At 38.9% G+C, this 24,894-nt stretch overlaps 1 protein-coding gene across 5 annotated transcripts in view; it reads right to left on the bottom strand.

The window, feature by feature from the left end:
• Window positions 1–1,545: 1,545 nt before the first annotated feature.
• Window positions 1,546–24,894, bottom strand: part of LOC114275677 (isoamylase 3, chloroplastic) — a 44,142-nt gene continuing 20,793 nt past the window's right edge. For 3 of the 5 annotated variants that reach the window (XM_082917517.1, XM_082917516.1, XM_082917515.1), the window contains 16 exons: window positions 22,773–22,907; window positions 22,578–22,664; window positions 17,342–17,399; window positions 16,439–16,502; window positions 15,889–15,988; window positions 15,432–15,532; window positions 14,499–14,550; window positions 14,193–14,255; window positions 9,445–9,534; window positions 9,286–9,358; window positions 8,449–8,528; window positions 7,225–7,329; window positions 7,048–7,146; window positions 3,279–3,340; window positions 2,421–2,529; window positions 1,546–1,916 (listed from right to left, as the gene is read on the bottom strand). In XM_082917517.1, coding sequence (XP_082773643.1) covers window positions 1,803–1,916; window positions 2,421–2,529; window positions 3,279–3,340; window positions 7,048–7,146; window positions 7,225–7,329; window positions 8,449–8,528; window positions 9,286–9,358; window positions 9,445–9,534; window positions 14,193–14,255; window positions 14,499–14,550; window positions 15,432–15,532; window positions 15,889–15,988; window positions 16,439–16,502; window positions 17,342–17,399; window positions 22,578–22,664; window positions 22,773–22,907 — 1,392 coding nt within the window. In that variant the 3' untranslated portion in view covers window positions 1,546–1,802. The remainder of the gene's footprint in view (window positions 1,917–2,420; window positions 2,530–3,278; window positions 3,341–7,047; window positions 7,147–7,224; window positions 7,330–8,448; window positions 8,529–9,285; window positions 9,359–9,444; window positions 9,535–14,192; window positions 14,256–14,498; window positions 14,551–15,431; window positions 15,533–15,888; window positions 15,989–16,438; window positions 16,503–17,341; window positions 17,400–22,577; window positions 22,665–22,772; window positions 22,908–24,894) is intronic. The other 2 variants (XR_014362916.1, XR_014362917.1) reach the window with 1 other exon arrangement.

Genomic DNA, 24,894 nt, shown 5'->3' with positions numbered 1-24,894 from the left:
GAGGGGATGCGTTGATGGCGATAGCAGAAACGACGCACATAAGGCTTAGATCAGGATGTGAGAGAAAGAGAGACGGATGGTAGGTAGGGTTTGATTGGTATATATATAGATGGATATTTTGGTCATTTTGCTTCAACTTATTCCTATGGACAAATTATTTCTGGGGAGCTTCTATATACACACACAACACACTTTCTACACATCCCCCTCTCTACACTTCCCACACACCTCCTTCATTAAGTGTGTGTGGAGAGGGAGTTTAATGTGTGTATATAGAAGCTCCCTTATTTCTGCAGATCTTTGGACAAAAAAAAAATATAATTTTAAACTTTTGCCCCAAGTTCCCAAAATTATATGACCATTTTAATTTTTCTTACATTTTCTTCATCTTATTGACAGTCCAATGAGTTATCTGCATAACTACACGAACATAATTTTTTGAAAAAAATAAAATTTAAATGAAAAATCAAATAATTAATTGTTTTGTTAATCGGAAATAATTACTTTCTATAATATTTTCCTCAAGAGCATAGTTATAGAATTTTTTTATTTATTTTGGCAACAATTAAAACATAGGACTATTTTGAGAAAATAGTTATAATCAATTTTTTTGTTAAAAATTGATTATAATCAACTTTTTATAAAAGAAAAAAGTAAATTATAATCTGAAAAGTGAATTATAATCCACTTCTCAAAACACCTCGTAGCTATTAGAAAGAGGCACTTTTTTATTTTCTTTTGAGAAACATTTTTATTTTCTTCCTTTCCTTTCCCGTCAATCAACGCGTAACAACAGAGAAATTTCTGATTTGGAATAAATTCCAACAAACATGTGCAATCACACCCGTCAAGAGGGAAAGAAATGTCAAAAAAATATGAGACAGGTGTCTTTGTGTTGGGTTGACAATTCCGCGACAACAATATGCCAACCAGGAAAGGTAGTACTAGTTATCAAAAAGCAAAAGGAAACGTAACTGAGGCTTCCTCGTGCGTGCGTGCCTGCGGCCTCACTCTGCTTTCTCACCTTTTGTTTGGAAGAATTTAAACATATAATCCATTCCAACTAATAGTCTATTATTTAATTAAAAATAATCCAAATATTCTGAGTATAATATATCTCAAAACTAATAATCTGATGAATTACAATATCTCCTCATTCAGTCCGTCCAAACAAATTTGTCCTTCAATTCAAAATGCAATAATTAGAAATGAAAATTCCTCCAACTTCTTCAACCAAATTCATTAATGAAAATATAAATAAATAAATAATTTAGAACATTGTCTACTGAATTTGAAATTGAAAGGAGCATTTGTTATAAAGACAGAAGCTTCCCCCAAACAGAATCAAGATTATCTTCTCTTTATTCTCTGTCTCCTTGAATTTAATTGGTTCATAACATCGCTTTTATTAACATGGACAACCCCACAAATGAACAAAATACAAGGAGACAGACAAAGGTGCATAGAAGGGCACAGATAATCTGGATTCCCCCCAAACACAATATGTCTTCCCTTCAAAATTACTATATTTATTGACTGATGATGTAACTTTTAAGATAACAATTTAAATTATTCATCAATCTTTAGTCTGCACAGATTTGCAACTTAATTCTACATTACAGTTCTTCTTATTAGGGAAAGGTGAATACTATATATGTGTAAAACATTATTAACCAACTCCAATCTTAATTAGCAATGTTCTATAGAGATGGAACTTGGACTCTTACCAACTACCTAGTATACCCTAGGATGGAACACATTTTTTAGGATACAATCAACTATAAGCAGACTCGGAAGCGTTCTCATGGCTTTGCCTCAAGAAGAATTGAAGAGTAGGGTGCAACATTGTATCTCTTTCTGATGCCAGGGGCACCTTCGGGTACAAAATCATGAGGAGACTCGAGATTTGTATCTACCTGCAAATTTAAAATTAAACAACATTGGCTCAGAACTTGAATGGAAATTTTCAAGTGACCTGGAACAAACATTCCAGATTCGAAAAATGCAAAGAGAGCAAAAGAACATCCTGGTTAGAAAGGCATTGGCACGGTATATGCTCTAGATTCAATGGGAATCACTCAGTAGTGGCACATACCAAGCAAAACAAAAAACCACTCGACTAATCCTTGTGTGCGTGTGTGTGTGACCAAGATTTCAGTGTCTGACATCAAAAGCATACGTTCACATAAGAAAATGAATATACTACAAACAAATGTTTTGAAATTCAAATACATGACAACTTTAAGATGAAAGGCAAGACTAAATATTTGGCAAAATCCTAAAACAGGATTAGTGGAAGTGAAAAATTCTGGAACGACTAAAAAACAAGCAAGCACTGTTCTGAGATGCATGATATAAGCAGATTATGCAAAGAACAGAAGCACCTATAAACCTGGATCCAATGAGGAAAGAAAACTAACCACTCGGAACCAATGCCTCTTTTGTGGTGGTGACGGCAATGCAACTTCAATAAAATAGCTATGTGCATTGAAAGCCAAATAGATATCTCCTCCATTTTTGTCATGAAATCTACGAAACAAATATTTCAGTATAAGTGATTCCCAAGAGTTGAAACACGGATTTCAAAAATCAACAATGTCAAATGTTTCAGATAGAGGAAACTGTATTTTGTTAGCATTACAGAAATTCATCTGGAATCTACCTTGTCATTACCACAAGCCCAACCATTTAGAAATATTATGTTTAGATGCAAACCATGGCATTATTTAAAAGAAAAAACACCAATGCTAATTTAAGTATTAATTATCATGATGAATAAGCATGCCAAGTTCCTCGAACCTGTGGCTTGTCAAATGCCATGCCAAAGGATTCAACTACAACATGCAACTAATATACAGAGTCTTGAATAGAACCCAACCCCAAAGGCTAGTTCTTGAGGTGAGGGTGCCCTCATGCCTTCATACTTCCCTTTACACCCTCCCTCATGTGTAGTGTGCCTACTCAGTAGCATCTGCAATATGCAGACCAGGTACATGCAGACCCTACCCACCCTGGGTACTCAGGTGATGAGATAAGACCATGTTACATGGTCTTCAGTAGAAAAAAGAGGAGGAGGAGGGGGTGGGGGTGGGGGTGGGGTGGGGATAATAAACACACACTCAAACAAAAGAAAGAAAACAAACTTGGGAATTTTTTCTGGAACTGCATTGCTGATTTGATCTAAGTGAGCCGTGGACGTGAATGTGAATGCCAATGCTAACACAGACTACCAAGATAAAATAAAAACACCATACTGAGCATAAGAGTACTTTTCTTACGTAATTGCAAGAAATTTGCTCTCAGAATTGTCCCACTGGCTCTCATGCCATGTCACCTCATTCTGCATAGTAAAGAATTTCATAAGCCATACAAGAAGCCAACCCTATGGATAGAAGAATAAATGGCTGCAAGGACAACTTCAATAGAAAAATCATGTTGGACACATTAGGCATTGGTAAGGATATGTACACAATAGGTTAGTACATCAAACGGAAGGGATAACATGTACTCACAATATAAGCACAAAAAATATTCACAATAATTTCTGTCAAACCTTAAAGAAACTTTCTTGGTTTGCTTTTTTGTTGCATAGATGTTTATTTGAATGAGGGATATTGCAAAGTAACAAGAACTGAACTCAAGGTTATAGCTCAAGAAGGAACAACATAAGACCGAGCAAACGCAGTGCTTAAATAAACACCTAATTAGTAAACAGGCCCTAAAATGACTGTACATGAAAGAGTATCTGTTAGAATTTACCATCACCTACCACCACTACCACCTCACCTACTCCACTAAACCTAACCCACTACACCACTACCACCTCACCTACTCCACTAAATCTAACCCACTACACCACTATCACCATCCACTACACACCATCCACTACACCTACATCTATATAAGGAACCATTTGTAATAGACAGAAAATGTATCAATTCATCAATCAATAATACAATTCTCTATTTCTCTTTATACATTAAATTTCTACATGGTATCAGAGCCATAAGATTTAGGCCCGTATTTTGTTTTCTCACCGGCCTGCAGCCGACCGGCAACCTTGCCTTCGCTGCCCGCTGGAATTTTGTACACATACCTTCACTTTCCTGCATCTTCCAACTTCCTTACAACTGTTGTCCCATAGATGGGCTTCATATCTACCAGTCCATCTATGCCTTGTGACACCTCTATACTGTGATATCCTCTGTCCAACCTATACTTTTTCTTTGTTCAAGTTTGATATTTCGACAACAACAGAGCTTCCACTCGAGTAACCAGGCTTCCCATCTAATGCAATCTTTCCACTTGATTTGGAAACACCATCATGGGAGCTTGACCCAGAGATGCTAGGAGCCAGAGGACTACTGGGAGAAGCTGACCCACCAGAAGCTGCAGCAATGCTGTTATCGAATAGTGGAACAATGGCCCAGGCAAATGACTCTCTAAGATTGATGATGCTACTGATGATGACATCCCCAGTACCTCGGGGAGGCAATTTGCAGATGCTACCTTCTCTGATTCATCGCATTCAAGAGTTTCAAAGCATCTGGGTGAGTCTCCTCTCCCTGCTTATGAACCTGTGTTTGACTGGGAAAATGAGAGATCGATGATATTTGGGCAACGGAATCCAGAAGCTCATACGGCACAGTATGGCAGTGGATTGAAGATCTCTGTGAAAGTCTTATCCTTATCTTTTCAAGCAGGGCTAGTTGAGAGAGATAAATTATCAGAGGATTTCATCTTCCGTGTGTTACCAGCTGAGATGCGGGATGCTAGTAGTTCTTTTGCACCCACGTTTCCCCTTACTTTACAACCCATGTGCACCTTTTTGACATCCCTGTAGGTCCAGGAGCTATTCCACATACCAACCCATGTGCACCTTTTTTTTTTTATTTTCTTCTATTCTACTTTTTTGACCCATCATTCCACCATACCTATTTTTTTATTCTTATTCTTCTTATTATTATTATTATTATTATTATACAACACCAACACAACCCACAACCACCCGTCCACTTTTCATCTCTTTATTTTATATATATATCTATATATCTCTTTTTATTATATCTCAAAAAAAAAAAAAAAAAAAAACATCCTCCTCTCTCTTCCGTTTGATTTCAAACTCCATTATTTTTATTTATTTTCTCCAAACCACTTTCCTTCTTTCCCCCATCTTTCATTTTTGATTTCAAATATATTTTTATTATTTCTTTCTTTATTTTTCTTTCACATTATTTTTAATCTTTTTCCAATTCCATTCATCCCATCTAGCTTTGCACACCAAACCATATTTTATTCATCTCAGGGATCAACCCCGATCACAATTTTACACACACACACAAAAAAAAAAAAAAAAAAAAAAAAAAATACAAACAAACAACCACATTCACAGGTGGGATTTTTTCTTCTCTACTCTGCCGCCGGTCTTTTCCTCTTGCCTCCGTCCTGGGCGGCCCTTGCCGGTGTTGCCTCCGTGTTTCCCCCTCCACTGGGCATGATCACTACTCCCTGCTCCTCCACTGCAGCATATGGCGGCCCTCCAAATCGGAACATCACGGTGGCCTTCCGTTTCAGCTCCTTATTTTCCGCCTTTAGCACACTTATCTCTGCTCGCGCATCCTTATACATGCGTTGGAGCAGAGCCAACTGGGCGTTTAACTGCTGCACCTCATTTGTCCTACTCTGCAGCCGGTGCGACAGGTTTGTGACCGCCGTCATGGTCTCCACACATGACTTCAAAGTATACTGATTGGCCTCAATATCAGTTTGCACCGCCATTTTTTGCTCCACCGACCGCATCGGAAAGTTCAACGGAGCAAAACCAGAGGCGCTTGGTTGAGGTTCACTGGCCACCGCACCAGTTATCTCTCTTGTTGACTCGTTGAGGTCGGGAAAGAGAGTGAGCAAACCACGGGACGAAGAGGCCATATTCTGGGTAGCTGAACGGGAAGACGAGGCCATGTTTTGGGTTGCTAAGTGTTTCAGAGAAGCAGCGATTACCGATTGGTACTGTCAGATAGGGTTGGTTACAGCGTGTTTCAAGATTTGCAGCTCTTCGAGACAAGCTCTCTGAGAATGCAGAGGTTTCAACTGGTTTGTTATGCTTCCAAGCCTCAGCCTCCGCTTCGGCTTATAAAGACCCTGACGAAGAGGCCGACACGCGTTCTGTCGGTCCCGTGCATCGCCGCGTGTCTGGCGCGCCTTTTGATGGCTCGCCGCTCGATGATTTCTGTCGGGCACATCTTTTGATAAAGTGGGCGCGCCTTTTGAGGGCGCGACTTTTGAGGGCTCGATATATATATATACATGTATATCTTTTGGGCAGCCTATATACACACTCATACAGTGTCTTCTATATGGGTCCGACAAGACTCTGTAAACTGTCCCGACATTGATTCCGGTTAGCTCCTTTATGGGTCCGACAAGACTCTGTAAACTGTCCCGACATTGATTCCGGTTAGTTTCTACAAGGGTCCGACAAGACTCTGTAAACTGTCCCGACATTGATTCCGGTTAGTTTCTATAAGGGTCCAGCAAGACTCTGTAAACTGTCACAACAACTGTCAGAACATTGTCTGCTACAACGGTCCGACATGACCCCATAAACTGTCTTCTACATCGGTCTGACACCACCATACAGTGTCTTCACCAACGGTCTAACACGACCATACAGTGTCTCCTATCCTTTTTTATGTATTTTCTTGTTTTGTTCCTCTCTTCAAACTCAAGTTGGTTAGTTTCTATCCTCCTTGAGTTTGCGGGGGGCTGTTAGAATTTACCATCACTTACCACCACTACCACCTCACCTACTCCACTAAACCTAACCCACTACACCACTACCACCTCACCTACTCCACTAAACCTAACCCACTACACCACTATCACCATCCACTACACACCATCCACTACACCTACATCTATATAAGGAACCATTTGTAATAGACAGAAAATGTATCAATTCATCAATCAATAATACAATTCTCTATTTCTCTTTATACATTAAATTTCTACAGTATCTCTAGAAACAGAGAAGCTAGAAAGATTTACCTGGCCAATAAAATTTTCACGTCGAAATACATTACGCGATTTGCGAAACTTTATCATCTCTGAGAAAAACTTCATGTGATCATTCTTCCTTGCCTCTAACTGTCTTATCAGAAGTTCATGTCCTCAGTCAATTACTTGGATAAATGTTATCGGGATGAAATAGAAGATATCACAAACCTGCCCCCACTGAAAATGGTTCATAGCAGTATCGTGTCCATAACTGTTGTTATTTCCATAGCGAGTATGCCCGTACTCATCTCCCATTAGCATCATTGGTGTTCCCTGATTACATGCAACCACACAACCCATGTAACTCAAGAGGGTGTAATGAACTTCAAAATAATTTTTCTAGTTGAATAGGGTAAACTGTTAAAAGATTTAAAATTGAACAAAAATATAAAACAATTAAAAACTATAAACTATATAGTTTAAAAATGTCTGAGGGGACTACTATATAGTTTAAAAAGTCATTTTTAATCTAGGAGTTTATCTTCCTATAAAGTATAAAATATTAACTGCATAGCGATATCATTTTGCATGATAGCAGAAGGCTGTTGGCCACATCATATTTAGAACTATATTTGGTCAGAAAATACCTAAGATGATATAGCAAGTTAAAAAAGAGGAAATTTATAAACAGAGAAGAACTAACATGAATCCAGTTTATCACAAATGATAAGTGCCAAGCGGTGATACAGTGACTAACAAACCAGTCAAAAATTGATGGAAGAATAAAATCATGTATTTTCTGAATCAAACATGACTGGGTTTTGTGGATTAAATGTCAGTAAAAAGATTCTAAAATAAAATTCTTTTGTGACATTAGAAGAAAGGACCAATAGTACTTGCAGAATGAGCTGCATGTTTTTTGCTTGTACAGAAAAAAGTTGTAGGAGAGATTTTCAGATCACTATGAATCAAAATACATTATTAATAATACTTCAAGTAACTGGGAACAAAAGAATTGCATGAATGTGTACACACTTCATAACAAAGCTCACAAACATCCATTTGGGATAGATGTTGATAGGTTAATGTTTAATATCAATGGTAATTCACATCTTCAAATGCAAAACCTAATAAATCAGACTCAGTGTTCCCTGCAACTAAATCCACAAATTAAAGTCATGAATCTGCTAGATATGAGAGGATGAAAGGACGAGTTGTTAAAACTTCATACGCATGATGAAGATTTCTTCCCAAGGACAGGTTTCCTTGAGGATAAAAGAAAAAAATTAAAGCAGTTTCTCCTAAGCAAACTAAATCCATGAGATAAATTTTCAAGCTTTATGCCTAAAACAACTAATTTAGATAAAAGTATGCTTCAGACAACAAAAAGGAGATAACAAATGATAATGTTGCATATGAAATGCATAAAAATGGGTTGTCTAATAAATATACCTGGGATATCATTAGTGCCAAATGGAAGTTTTTCATTTGCCGGAAGCGTAGAGCTATAATATTGGTATCGGTAGTTTTGCCTGTCCAATAAATACATACAGAAGAAATGACTCACCTTGCTGATAAGTATAACTTAGAAAATATGAGGAAGAAGAACTCCGAAAATATGAGGAAGAAGGAATATATTTCTGTTATATTCAAAACTTCTTATTTTACAAGACCAAATGACACTCCTTATATAGGAGATATTACAAACATCATTATAACCCATTATATGCCACTTACATATTATATATTACCACTATCTACCACTATCATATTATATACATGCCACTATCTACCACCAACACCACTATCATATTCTATACATGCCACTATCTACCACCAACACCACTATCATATGCCACTATCTTATTATATGCATTAACACAAATTTCCAGCAGTATAACAGAAACTAAACAGATCAGAGACCAATGCTACATCACCAAATAGACTCTCCACAAGAAGTAATCCAAATTAGAGAGACTTCAGTTGCAAATTCAGGATGTAAGTTTGACATCACTTAATAGGCCTCAGAAACTATTCTTACCAACTTTGAACCATAAACTCACTCTCTTCAACACACACACAGACACACACAAAAAGAGGATGAAGTAAGAAAAAATTCAGACTGGACAGGTGGCGTGGGGATTAAATTGTGATTTCCTCAAGTAGGCATCTTGCTATTGACTAAACCAAGCATGTAATGCAATGCTTAAAACTAATACAAATAAACCGGTAGTAATATGTTTAATATAGTATCATATAATAGCATGAAGTAGAAAATTTTGATCCTACCTTCACAACCACAATTCCAGCTAAAATTATCATTGCTTCCATCGTTACCACCTTCTCCATTAGCATCATTATGCTACAATACCAACAACTGAGATAATAACAACACAATCCAAAGTTCTAAAAACAAGTTTAGATGGTTTTATCTGAATTTGTGAACACCTTAAAATTGTATGAAACAAGGTCGTACAGTGTAAACCCATCATGTGCAATAACAAAATTGATACTGTGATATGGCTTGCGCTTATTCACCTGCATAGAGTAATCAGTTAATATCAAGGTGACAAAACAGAAAACAAGAATTCCAGAAGCTAAATAAATATAAATAAAAAGACAGAGAGAGCCAGATCTGTACATTGAGGATTGTTCAGACACAAGCGATAAAGTAGATGTACTGGCTCAGGGAACTTTTGGTTCCAGCAAAATGAATGAAAACATATGATGGATATATATGTAGAAATTTAATGTATAAAGAGAAATGATTGTATTATTGATTGTTGTATTGATATCTATTACAATGATTCATGATTCCTATATATAGAAGAGGGTGAGTGTGTAGTAGGTAAGGAGTAGGTGAAGTGGAGGTGGTAGTGGTGTAGTGGGTTAGGTTTAGTGGAGTAGGTGAGGTAGTAGTGGTGTAGTGGGTTAGGTTTAGTGGAGTAGGTTTAAGTGGGTGAAGTAGGTGGAGAGTAGGTGGATTTTAACAGCCCCCCGCAAACTCAAGGGGATAGGAACTAACCAACTTGAGTTTGGAGAGAGTAACAAAACAAGAAAATACATAAAAATAAAAGAGGATAAGAGACACTGTATGGTCGTGTCAGACCATTGGTGAAGACACTGGATGGTGGTGTCATAACGTTGTAGAGGACACTGTATGGCGGTGTCAGACCGATGTAGAAGACAGTTTATAGGGTCATGTCGGACCGATGTAGAAGACAGTTTACGGGGTCATGTCAGACCGTTGTAACAGACACTGTTGTGACAGTTGTTGTGACAGTTTACGGAGTCTTGCTGGACCTTTGTAGAAACTAACCGGAATCAATGTCGGGACAGTTTACAGAGTCTTGTCGGACCCATAAAGGAGCTAACCGGAATCAATGTCGGGACAGTTTACAGAGTCTTGTCGGACCCTTGTAGAAACTAACCGGAATCTATGTCGGGACAGTTTACAGAGTCTTGTCGGACCCTTGTAGAAACTAACCGGAATCTATGTCGGGACAGTTTACAGAGTCTTGTCGGACCCATAAAGGAGCTAACCGGAATTAATGTCGGGACAGTTTATAGGGTCATGTCGGACCGTTGTAGAAAGCTGCACCCTCAAAAGGTGTGCCCGCACCCTTAAAAGGCGTGCCATCAAAAGGCGTGCCCGAGTCATCAAAAGGCGTGCCATGAAAAGGCGTGCCAGGTTGTCGGCGAGCGTCGAGTGGCGCGCGATGCGCGTGGCTGCCTCTGTGTCATGGTCTTTATAAACCGAAGCGGAGGAGGCAGAAACTGAGACAGAAGAACTGAGAGAAACCTCTGAAAAATTCTTCGTTTTGCTGAGAAAGATAGTCTGTAACACTCTGTTGTGAGAGATATTCTGTAACACTCTGTTGCCCAGAAAATGGCCTCGTCTTCCCGTGGGCTGCTCACTCTCTTTCCCGATCTCAACGAGGCCACAGGAGAGAGAACTGGTGCGGTGTCCCGTGAACCTCAACCAAACACCACTGGGTTTGCTCCGTTGAACTTTCCGATGCAGTCGGTGGAGCAAAAAATGGCAGTGCAAACGGATGTGGAGGCTAATCAGTATACTTTGAAGGCATGTGTGGAGTCCATGACGGCGGTCACAAACTTGTCGCACCGGCTGCAGAGTAGGACAAATGAGGTGCAGCAATTAAACTCCCAGCTGGCTCTGCTCCAACGCATGTATAAGGATGCGCGAGCAGAGATAAGCGTGCTAAGGGCAGAAAACAAGGAGCTGAAGCGGAAGGCCACCGTGATGTTCCGATTTGGAGGGCCGCCATATGCTGCAGTGGAGGAGCAGGGAGTAGGCAACTTGCTTGGTGGTCTAGGAAGTACAGAGGGAGCACCGTCAAGAGCCGCCCAGGACGGAGGCAAGAAAAAGAGACCAGCGGTAGAGTAGAGAAGAAAAAAAAAATCCCGCCGGTGGATGTGGTTGTTTTGTTTGTTTGGTTTTTTTTTTTTTTTTTTTTTTTTTTTTTGTGTGTGTGTGTGTAAAAGTGTGATCGGGGTTGTTCCCTGAGATAAATAAAATATGATTGGTTGTGCAAATTTGTAAATAGTTTGCAATGGTGTTTGGTGTTTTTTTTTTTTTTTTTTTTTTTGTTTTAATAAGAATAATAATAATAATAATAATAAATAGGTATCATGGAGTGGGCGGTGATAAAAATATGATTTAGAAAAAAAGAGGAAGGTGGTGGAATGATGGGTCAAAAAGTAGAATAAAAGAGAAAAAAAAAAAAAAGTGCACATGAGTTGGTATGTCAAAAAGTAGAATAAAAACAAAAGTGCACATGGGTTGGAAAGTAACATGACCTCGTCAATTATTTGTCCATAACTAGTTCCTTTCTCCTTAAACCAGTATGGGATTTTTCTCTTGGAAAATATGATGTTATCATCGGGGAGACCCGGCAAAGCAAATGTCTCTGTAACATAGAACAAGAACCTGGGAATGCCGAGGCGAGCACCAAGGTCGGCAGTCCAGGGATGGAACATGTCGCTGACGATGCAATCAGGGCGGCGTCGTTTGAAATGATCGCCGATGACCTGCGATTTTGGACGCCGATCACGAGGTTGAGATTTTCCGGCGAGGAAAAGAAGCAGAAGCTTCCGAGATCGCAGGATTCGCCTCTGATGGTGACGACGTAGGCGAATCGGATGGCGATGATGAGAACACCGAAGACAAAGAGTCGAACCAGAATGTTCCTCAGTAAGCTTGGCTTAGACTCCATAGCTCTCTGTATATACTAAATCTAGAGAGAGGGAGAGAGAGCCGTGGGTCTCCTTGGTTTGATGCCAGGAGAGTGTAAAAGAAATTGAGAGAGAGATGTGGAATTTGTGGCAGCGGAGTGAAGGAATGTGGAGGTCCGGCGGGCGGCCAAGGCGAGGCTGCCGCCCGCCGGTGAAGCAGAATTACTAGCTTCTTAACCTTGCTCTGATACCATGTAGAAATTTAATGTATAAAGAGAAATGATTGTATTATTGATTGTTGTATTGATATCTATTACAATGATTCATGATTCCTATATATAGAAGAGGGTGAGTGTGTAGTAGGTAAGGAGTAGGTGAAGTGGAGGTGGTAGTGGTGTAGTGGGTTAGGTTTAGTGGAGTAGGTGAGGTAGTAGTGGTGTAGTGGGTTAGGTTTAGTGGAGTAGGTTTAAGTGGGTGAAGTAGGTGGAGAGTAGGTGGATTTTAACAATATATACTCCTGGTGGTGAAAGTGGTCTAGTCTCAAATAACTTCTTGAACCAGCCGAAACAATAAAAAATGATGAGCCAATCCACATCCACCCCTTCAGAAAGCTATATCACACTAAGGGGAGAAATCCCAAAACGATGGTAAAATTTGTAATAACCAGCAGGCCTCCTAATAATGATGTCATGTTTGTCTTCAGCATCCACCAATTTCACCATCAACACTTTGTTTTTTGAACCCATCATGTTCAATCCATGCCTTCCCTTTTTTTGGCCTACTATTGACAGGCGATCATTCAATACATTTATGGGGCTCTTCTGCCTCCTTTTGGAAACAGACTAATTTAGTACCTTTTTGGCTATTTGGCTAAAGTATGAGCTAAAAAAAACTAGTATGTTTGGGATGACTTTTTGACTTTTTACGAAAAGATGTGCAAAAAGTAGAGAGAAAATAGAATCTTTGACTTTTTTGTATGAGTTGTTGGCTTTTTGATTTTTTTAGTGACTTTTTGGCTTTTTGGCTAAAAAAGCCACTTGCCAAACGAGGCCTTATTCTCTCTTATGTGAAACCTAGTAATTCTTTACGGCAGTCTTTTGTTTCTTAAGAGATTGAAGTTCATAATGTCAGATTCTGATAGCACAACAAAGATCACTAGAGGGATATGAAATCTCCTTAAACTAATCGACTATGAAGCACAGACACGGATACAGACACAGACATTGACACGGGACACAGTGATTTCAAACAAATGGGGACACAGACATGGCGTGTCACACGGCAATTTTTTTTTTTTTTTAATATATATTTGCTATGTAAATTAATATTGTTACCAAACAATTAAAATTAATAAAAACTAATATTAATTCAATATATATATATATATATATAAGCCAATACATTTAAACAAATTAATAGATCATTCATATTTGTACATGCATGTCCCGTGCAAAAAATTAAGTAAAATTTGCATGTCCCTATCGTGTTCTTAGCATGTCGTGTCCCTTGATGTGTCCAGATTTGGACACACGTGTCCCTGGCATGCCCTACCATGTCCCGTGCAAAAATAATAATAATAATAATAAAATTAAAGGATACATGTCCCCATGTCTGACACTGCTACGGCACCTATTTTGAAGTGTCTGTGCTTCATAGCTAATCGACCTCAGTTTAATGTGACATTGAATTCCAGTACATAGGGATAGGAGGAATTAAAGACCAATGCTCACTATGGCCTCAAACCATTATAAACATACTGAGAAGGTATGCACAGAGACCCAGCTTCCTAACAATAAGCCCCCATCTCATTAACCAATCTAATCCATGGACACCTTAAATTCTGGAACAATATGCTTAATTTCGTGAATGGAGTACCTAGCCAAGTGTGTATATATCATTTTCTTACAAGTTCAATAACTTAGTTGATTAACAAAAAGATGAGACAAGAAAAAAAGAACAAGGACATGATATATAAGATTTAAGTTATTTATTGCACTTACTCTATATAAGTCAGCAGAACCAGCAACTCGAGTTGCAAAACTCCCCTTCATACCAGCATCACCCTATATTTTGAACGATGTTAAAAAAAAAAAAAAAAAAAAAAAAAAAAAAAAAAAAAAAGGGGGGGGGGGGGGTGTTAAATGCAAGATTATTAGCATGCAATTATTTTTATTATTTTTCCTTCTTCGGTAATTTTGTGGCTATTTGATTGGTTTCTATGGGGCATATCCACTAAGAATGAAATAATGTGAATGATCTTCTAATAAATCTGTAATAACTTGGAAAGTTTTTCCAGTTAATATCACCTTTATAAATTTTCTTATGTCATCACGATATTTCCCATTCCATTCAGCCCACCTGCAAAATAAATAGTAAAGATAAGGTGCGTATCTTGCAATAGCCCATGAAGCTGAACAAATAATCCACACTTTGCTCGTCAAAGATGTTTTCCTTTCCAATCATATAAATGAAAAGACAACTGACTTTAGACCAAAATGATATTTCCTCTGCTTTGATTATGCATCATGCATGCTTCTAAAAGCAATCTCTCTCAAACTGTTTTAGAAAGTGGTTGGGCATAAATCTTCACTCTGTAAACAAAATTCTTCAATTCTTCTACCACACTTTGTTCACAGGATTTGCCATGCCATTTCGGGGAGATAAAATCACCAAATGTGCCTTAACTTTGGCATATGCTTCTTGCCCATCAGAGATGGGGCCATGATTCCATCACTTAGAAAATGTATGTTCTTGACCCATACACATTGAGTTCCCATTCCATTTTAACCCACAAAAATGATACCTATCATAAACAAGTTTTATTATCGATATCATTAATTTGAAAAGAGTGCATCTAATTTCATCTCAACAAGTGAATTACATGGATTGAAAGGGAGGTTTCTTAGATAAAGTTCCACCAATTTTCATATGATCCAAAAGTGTGACACCATGTGATTTGTGCACTCTATCTTCCATAGCTGAAATCAACAACTGAATTGAAGTCCATTGAAGAAGGGGCATGGTAGTAAACCTAATCTAGCAGTTCACCTACCTTTCCAACTATATAGTTTATGTGGCCAGATGAAGTGACATGGGACCTACAGAATTTTCTAGATATAGATCAACGAAATTTTTTTCCTGACGCATAGCATTAATGCAAGAATCAATATTCTCTGCACTGCTGCATGATTCATGTCAAATGTACTCTAAAAAAATGGAAACTGTTAAACAGGAGTTACCGATCCCAATTTGGAAATCTTCCAACAAGATAAAGGCCTCCACAGTCCCAAGGTTCTGCAATAATTTTACACCTTGATAGAATGGGATCCTTGGCAATTGCCTGCTCCACAAAGCAATAATAATCCACATATTAAAGATACTTCAACCAGAATTCATTCTCTCACAAATTTCACAAGAAAAAGCAAAACCATCTTACATACAGACACACCAAGATGCATAAATATCTAAGGTGTGACAATTCCTCTATTTCATTTACCAAAGTCTAATTTGTTATAGGAGAATATTTCTTTGATTTAATTTGATCAACCTGGGGTTACAACACCCACCTCCGTTAGATTGAATCGTGATTATGTATTGATTAGCATTCTTTTAAGATCTCCATTTCTTTCAAAAGGATGCTGTGTGCATTAATCCCTGTAGAACATATATAGATAAATGTATGCAAAAATGACTCACCCGAATAATTGGGGGAGCACTAAGTGGAGAACCATCTGTTCCTCGACAAAGAACACTGGCAAGGTCAAAGCGGAAACCATCCACATGATAGTCGACAACCCTTCAGTAGGTTAAAAGAAGATAATAACATAGCTAGGGGAAAAATACAGGTAATCAATGATAACAAAAATAAACAGAAAGAAACAACACATGCAATGATTTCAAAATGAACTGTATCCATTTATGACATGGTTAAAGCAGTGGCACCGTCAACTGGATATTACCTATTGCACAAAAAATATATATGAATAGTATATATAAATATATATATATATATATATATGTATATATGTATAAAACACACACACACACACACAAACAACTGCAGCATAGTGTACAGATGTTCATATAAAAGAACTGGTAAATACCAATTATTCAGCCACATTTGGCAAGGCTTTTGTTGGATCACATTTATGCAATAATAAATCTCTCAAGGTTGATGTCTGAATCATAAAACAAGAATATGCAAACTAAAATGTTGTCCAAAGAATTCAAGGAATTTTATCCATACCAATGCCTTAAGCTGTCAAGTATAAGCTCCATGACCACAGGATGGTTACAGTTCAATGTGTTCCCTGCATATCAACAGAAAACTTCATCTGAAATCACTTTCGAGGCTCAACATAATTACTCATGACACTAATTACATTCAAAAGGTAGGCTTATGATAATTGCTAGTTCTGATTTGTTGCTCTGCTGTGCTCATGCAGGAGCAGAATTTGGATATTCAATTTTCGGATGAGGTATCTAATTAAGAAGTTTAGATTTGACGTTTGTTTTTTTTATATACACTGGGATCAATGTCGACTAACAATTTGATGTTTGTATTTATCTGTAATTGATTTTTTGTAGGTCACAGATCCTAGGCCTGATTTGTTGATTATTACAATGGTCATTGAGGGGGGCTATCTTGCAAATTGTGCACTCTGCCATTTGCTAAGGGTGATAGTACAGAAGTATTGCCCTATAGAGAGAATAACAGTCAACATAGAAGATGCAATTCTCTATGTATGTCTATTCACATCTCTATGTGCAAGACAGGGTTGCATGTGAGGAAAGCCATTGGATGGCTTGATATGCATTGTTGGACACATTTCCAAACAGTTTAAGCTTTTGAGACAATTGGTGTACTAACAGTTTGTCATTGCGTATATCCTCAAGAACATAGTCTTTGATCTGCTTTTCTCTTTCTGAACTCATTCATAAAGGGAAAAAAAACTTTAGTCAAACAAAAGTAAGGAAACAAATCTGTACATAACATTTCAGAAACAGTTCCTAGATTACCATATCAAACACAAAAGCAAAGTTATTCTTATATAATGATGAGAGGATCTAAAATTCAGTAAATATGTCTGAAGAGAGATATACAGCAAACAAAAGGCAATAAAAGTCAAGAAAGGTTTATCGAAATTACCACAGCCTGCGAAGTTCAGCAACTGGCCATTGTTATTTAGATCCACCATGTAATAAACCTGGAGACGGGGTTTAGTGGCATTATAATTTGAAAAAATGAAAAAAGGAGTAACAGAAACATTACTAGTTGAAAGAATAAAACTAGGATGTATATACATCTTATTGAACTCCCTATGACTGCAATAGATATAACTTGCAAATGAAATACACCGGAATGTTAGGGTCATCACTAACTCATGATGGGATGTAAGACTCCAGGATTATTAACGATCAGTCCAGGATTTTCATTTTCTGAGCGTAAACTTTTTCTGCATTTAGTACCAGTTGATAACTAGTACTATACAATTTGTAAGAAAGGAGAGGGGTCCAAACTGAGATATGAATTGAAAACTTATTTTGAATTCCCAATACCATAAGAAAAAATAAAAAGGTATATTATTTTTTAAATTACTGCAAATACTTGGTGGAGTAGAATGTCTTTTTCACTATGCACATATTGGAAATTTTATTCACAATCAAATAATTCATAGTATATCCCTGAAAGCCAATCCAAAAGAGTACTTCTCCAGAGGAAAAATTTAGGATCCTGACATTTCTGCCTGAAGGTATCTTGGTAAACGGTAATTGTATAAATTTATGTCCACAAAGACCTAAGAAAACAATGTAAGAAGAAGTTCCCAATTCATCCTAAAATACAGGCCTTCAACCATCAAGAACTCCACTATGGAAACAAACTTTTAGTGATAGATTTAATGTAGAACCCAGCAGATGATATGATTTCAGCGGTTTAAGCAACATCAGGAATTTTAATAAAATAGATGAATTGTTCCACTTCTGCATGTTTTGGGGGTCCTACAAGGCCCATTCAAGTTCTAATACATCAGGCCTAGAAATAGACTTTACCTATTATCGAACCTTTTAGATGAATAAATAGAAGTTTCTCGGAAATACTTGGGGTATTAAATCTCATAGATAAATGGTATTAAATCTGTAAGAATTTATGTATTTATTGATTGATTGATATGTGTTGTTTTTATTACAATTACAAGGATTCCTATTATATAGGAGTGTGTTTGGGAGTAGGTGGAGAGTAGGTGAAGTGGAGGTGGTAGTGGTTGGAGAGTAGGTGAAGTGGAGGTGGTAGTGGTGTAGTGGGTTAGGTTTAGTGGAGTAGGTGAGGTGGTAGTGGTGGTAGGTTTATGGTAAATTCTAACAGCCCCCCGCAAACTCAAGGAGGATAGAAACTAACCAACTTGAGTTTGGAGAGAGTAACAAAACAAGAAAATACATAAAAATAAAAGAGGATAGGAGACACTATATGGTCGTGTCAGACCATTGGTGAAGACACTGGATGGTGGTGTCATAACGTTGTAGAGGACACTGTATGGGGGTGTCATAACGTTGTAGAGGACACTGTATGGTGGTGTCAGACCGATGTAGAAGACAGTGTATGGGGTCATGTCGGACCGTTGTAGCAGACAATGTTGTGACAGTTTACGGAGTCTTGCTGGACCCTTGTAGAAACTAACCGGAATCAATGTCGGGACAGTTTACAGAGTCTTGTCGGACCCGTGTAGAAACTAACCGGAATCTATGTCGGGACAGTTTACAGAGTCTTGTCGGACCCGTAAAGGAGCTAACCGGAATCAATGTCGGGACAGTTTACAGAGTCTTGTCGGACCCATAAAGGAACTAACCGAAATTAATGTCGGGACAGTTTACAGAGTCTTGTCGGACCCTTAAAAAATGCACCCTCAAAAGGTGTGCCCAATTTTTCAAAAGGCGTGCCATCAAAAGGCGTGCCCAATCCATAAAAAGGTGTGCCAGACATAATGATGGCGAGGCACATGGGCGCCTTGGCTTGCGCGCCCGTTTGTCGTCTGTCGGTAAGAGGCGCGTGATGCGCGTGGCTGCCTCGGCTATAAGACGGAGGCTGAGGCTGAGGAAAAAAACCTGCGAGAGATATTCGGAGAGAGATTTCTGAGAGAGATTCTGTAACACTCTGTTTTCTGAGAGAGATTGCTGAGAGAGATACTGTGTAACACGCTGTTGCCTAGAAAATGGCTGCATCGTCTTCCCGCGGGCTGCTCACCCTCTTTCCCGACCTCAACGAGTCAACAAGAGAGAGAACTGGTGCGGTGGCACTGGAAACTCAACCAAGCGCCCCGGAGTTTGCTCCGTTGAACTTTCCGATGCGGTCTGTGGAGCAAAGAATGGCAGTGCAGTCAGATGTGGAAGCCAATCAGTATACTTTGAAGGTATGTGTGGAAAGCATGACGGCGGTCACAAACTTGTCGAACCGGCTGCAGAGTAGGACAAATGAGGTGCAGCAGTTAACCGCCCAGCTGGCTCTGCTCCAACGCATGTATAAGGATGCGCGAGCAGAGATAAGTGTGCTGAAAGCAGAAAATAAGGAGCTGAAGCGGAAGGCCACCGTGATGTTCCGATTTGGAGGGCCGCCATATACTGCAGTGGAGGAGCAGGGAGTAGTGATCGTGCCCAGTGGAGTGGGAAACACGGAGGCAACACCGGCAAGGACTGCCCAGGACGGAGGCAAAAAGAAGAGACCGGCGGCAGAATAGAGAAGAAAAATCCCACTGTGGGTGGGTGTTTGTGGGTGATGGTTGTTTGGTTGTTTGTTTTTTTTTTTTTTTTTTTTTTTGGAAAATTGTGATCGGGGTTGATCCCGGAGATGAATAAAATAAGGGTGTTGTGTAAATTTGTAAATTGGTTGGTTTTGTTTTGTTTGTTTTTTTTTTTTTTTTTTGTTTTTTTTTGTTTTTAAAAAAAAGAGGGGCAACACGCCCATGTGATAATAATAAAAATAATGAGAATGACCAGCAAAGTGATGATGAAAATAAAATAAATCTGGTGGGGGTTTTCGAAACCGGTGGGCGAGGATAGTGATGTTAATATATTAAAATGGGTTGCAAGGGTGTGTGTGTGCAAAGCCTGTGATGCGGTTTCTTTTAAAAAAAAAAAGGAGCAGTGCCCTGCAAAAGAGAGTGCAGAGTGGGGTTATTAAAAAAAAAAAAAAAAAACAAACAAATGTGTGCATCATTAAGTGCACGTGGGAGACCACGGCAAGTGAAAGAGAGATGAAGAGATCAGGCAACGCTCGGACTTTCTGATTTCTTTGAATTTGTTATTTTGGGGAGCGATTGTGAGCATGCACAACCGTACCCGGATCCATACTTGAAGGCTCTTGAACTACTCAAGGTGTCAAAAGATCACACTTTCATATTTGAGGATTCTGTTTCTGGAATTAAAGCTGGTGTGGCAGCTGGGATGCCGGTTGTTGATCTGTTGACTGGAAACCCGGAGCATTTTTTTAATGGAAGCAAAGCCTTCATTTCTTATAAAGAATTTTGAAGATCCAAAGTTGTGGGCTGCTCTGGCTGCGAAGGAGCTAGACGGAGTCTGGTGCGTGGGGGTCATGGAAGGTGCTTGCCGCCGAAGCTGCACATGAAGCGTACACGTGGCTGGGTGATGTGGATAAGGATGGACATTTGGATTACGGGGAGTTTGTTGCTATTTCTGTTCATCTCAGAAAGATGGGTAATGATGATCACCTTCTCGAAGCCTTCAAATTCTTTGATCAAAACCAAAGTGGTTATATAGAGATTGAAGAACTAAGGGATACCTTGGCTGATGAAGTCGAGACCAACAATGAAGAAGTCATTAATGCCATCATGCAGGATGTGGACACCGACAAGGATGGACGTATAAGTCATGAAGAGTTTGCATCAATGATGAAGGCCGGGACGGATTGGAGAAAAGCATCAAGGCAGTATTCAAGAGAGACGGTTAGTGTGTAGAGGTCCGGCGGGTGGCCAAGGCGAGGCTGCCGCCCGCCGGGGAAGCAGAATTACTAGCTTCTTTAACCTTGCTCTGATACCATGTAAGAATTTATGTATTTATTGATTGATTGATATGTGTTGTTTTTATTACAATTACAAGGATTCCTATTATATAGGAGTGTGTTTGGGAGTAGGTGGAGAGTAGGTGAAGTGGAGGTGGTAGTGGTTGGAGAGTAGGTGAAGTGGAGGTGGTAGTGGTGTAGTGGGTTAGGTTTAGTGGAGTAGGTGAGGTGGTAGTGGTGGTAGGTTTATGGTAAATTCTAACAAAATCATATAGATAAATAAAAGCTTCACAAAGAAAATATTTTGATGGGTTTGAGCGCACACTCTCTCTCTCTCTCTCTCTCTCTCTCCATTTTCCATCTTCTAGTCTCTTATCTATCTTTGTCGAATCTCTACTTATAAATTTGGGAGGCATGGCAGTCGATGTTGTGATATACCTCTCCAATTTATTTCCTCTTTCTCTTTTCTCCTCTCTTCCTTTCTCTATAAAGAAAATCGTCACAGCTTATCAGTCTACTACATGTTTGGCGAAACTTGTGTTAGAGCCAAGTTGCATGAGTCCCAATATCCATCTGACCTATAAAATGAAGCTCAAATATGGTTCTGTTTTTCAAGAAATGTCACGAACAAAAACCAAAAGAGAACAAGCTGCATTTCTTTTGGGTGGTAAATGAGAACAAGCTGCCTTTAAGTAATACAAATCCTTGTTTGATAATCTTCAAGATACTTGTTTACTGTGCCAGGTAAATTAGTTAAAACCATGCAGATAGCATTGTTCCAGCCCAAGCCCAGGAGTTCTGAATGCATTACATGGCCAATAAGACAAATACCAATATCAAAGAAGCTCCCGTAATCATTTCTTCCGCAAAGAATTTACTGCTTTAGAAGTCACCTATCTAGCTTACAAACTTGGGGCAAATATAAGGCAGCAAGCAAATCATCATTGATTAGCTCACTACAATCATATCCTCCATAACATATTTTACCCAAAAGCTTTCTATCAATGCCAAACAAAAAGAGAACAAGTGTTCTAATTGCATGCAACCCTAAAATTGATGACCTTTGCAGCTTCATAGATATTCTATCTTCAGGCAATTCCAGAATGTTACAAAATGACAGCTCTGATTATGCAGTTATTCAATTTTAGCAATTTCTAACTGTTCCAAAAGGGCAGTGCTCATTAACTAGTTATTAATTTGAGGTGACAGCAATCTATATCCAGAAAAGATAATTTTATATACTTCAATTAATCCGCCCCAATCTCATCTAACTAAAAGATAAAGATAACAATCCCCAAGTAGTGTCACCAAATACTTTGAAGAGAGAGAGAGAGAGAGCATTGCATTTAACTTGAAAAAATTTATTGCAAATCACCTTGTTATCTATGCCACGAAAGGAAGTCGTATAAGGGTTGTCATCATCAGCCTCATTAGTATGGTTATAGACAACATCCAAAATGACCTGTTAAAAAGAGTAGCATCGCCATATTGAAACAACAAAAGCTTCAACCTTTTGGTAGAGAAACAAGAAAAAGAAAATCATTGGAAGTGCAAAAAATGCATTTAATACCTCTATTTCAGCACCGTGCAAGGCTTTAACCATTTCTTTAAACTCCCTGGAAGCATTAGCAGGACCTCCACCAGCACTTGCATAGCGACTCATAGGAGCAAAGAAATTAATTGTTGAATAGCCCCAGGTGTTGATCTTGGTGGTTAGATGTCCCCAAGCATAATACATATTTGGATTTTCCAAATAAGGCCATGTCAATAATTAAGGCATGAAATAATGCTAAACTGCTAGCGCATATGAAAAGTAAAATTCAAAATATTTCTATTCCAACCTATAAAGTAGATTGCAAAGAGCAGATGAAAAAGATTTTTGTCAAGAAACTTATGTAGTGAAAGCACATGATCATATCTCCTTTATTCATGCGAGCATCAAACTCTCAGATTGTCGTAAAAGTGCTTTCCTCACAGTTTGCATGCAGACATTTCTTAGTTGGATTCTTCATGCATCATCTTTGGTGCAGGAAAGGTTGCTTTAGTAATAATATAAGACAAGACACATTACAGACTTAGAGATTGCTCACAAACACTTTTTTCCTTAAGGGTAAAGCCTGAACAAGTGAAGTTTACCAGGATTATCAATTTTTTTTACAAGTTGTAACCACCACTAAGGCAACCATTAGTACATTAGTTTCAATAACGCAACCAAACATAAAAAAACATTTTCTATGGAAAATATTTTTCTAAAAAAATGTTTTCCGCTGAAAAAAACGGAACGTAAAGGGAAAATATCCCCAAAGTTACAAGGCTTCTGTTAAAATATACCAAAACCTACCACTACACCTACTCCACCCACTTCACCTACTCTCCACCTACTCCTCACCTACTCCTCACCTACTACACACTCACCATCTCCTATATATAGGAATCAATGTAAACACAACAATATCAATCAATAATACAATCATTTCTCTTTATATATTAAATTTCTACATGGTATCAGAGCTGGTTTAGAACCTAGTATTTTCGCTTCACCGGCGGGCGGCAACCTCACCTTGGCCGCCTGCCGGACCTCAACCTAATCCGCTAGAATTTTCTACACATACCTTGACATTTATTCAAGTCCACCACCACTGCCCCTCCTCTCACTATTGTCCTCCCCTACACCACCGTCTCGGTCGTCTTCATCTACCACCACTGTTGACCTTAACCCGTCGCTGCAGTCCCTTCACTCTGATCACCGGCCGTCACACCGACCTCACCCATCGCCTTCACCGCCTTCCGCGCCCTTTAATCCCAATCCATGAGCCGCTACGACAGCCGCTCCGCCGACCCCGGCTCCTACCGCGACCGCCGAACTGATTCAGGGTTTGGTGGTGTTTCGAGTTACGGTGGAGCTCGTTCATCGTCGAGCAAGAAGGACTACGATGGTTCAGAGTCACCGCGCAAGTTGGATTTGGATGGGTTGACTCCGTTCGAGAAGAATTTCTACACAGAGTCGCCTGCTGTGGCAGCAATGTCGAAGAGTGAAGCTGAGGAGTATCGGCATCGAAGGGAAATCACCGTTGAAGGCCGGGATGTGCCCAAGCCTGTCAAGGCTTTCAGGGACATTGGGTTTCCAGAATACATCATTCAAGAAATTGTAAAAGCTGGCTTTACTGAACCCACACCTATTCAAGCTCAAGGATGGCCAATGGCTTTAAAGGGCCGTGATCTAGTTGGACTTGCTGACACAGGTTCAGGAAAGGCACTTGCCTACCTATTGCCTGCAATTGTCCATGTCAATGCTCAGCTAATAGAGAGAATCTGGTTCCGTGAAGAGAGAGGCAGCCCATGTGAAGAGAGAGAAAGACCATTCATTAGGCAGGTCACTTTTCACAAATCCACCACTAGCACTCTTTCACACCATTAGCACACTTTTTCTTTTATTTATTTATTTTACTTTTTTATTCTCTTTATCCCATACCCTCCCGTCCATGTTCCCCACTCCCACTCTCTCTTTTTTTTTTCAAAATCATTGTCTTTTCCTTCCCATCAACTCTCTTTTTAAAATAAATGATTCATCCTCCACCCACCACACCACATTATCCTCATCATTCCCTCACTACTAATATATATATATATATATATTTTATTATAATATCTTACCCACGGCACAAGGACGATTTAACCAAAAAAACAAAAAA

Source organism: Camellia sinensis, chromosome 3, assembly GCF_055761805.1.
Source record: "Camellia sinensis isolate YWXY chromosome 3, ASM5576180v1, whole genome shotgun sequence".
NCBI lineage: Eukaryota > Viridiplantae > Streptophyta > Magnoliopsida > Ericales > Theaceae > Camellia > Camellia sinensis.
Note: the sequence above shows the minus strand (reverse complement) of the source record. Positions and strands in the feature narration are given on the sequence as shown.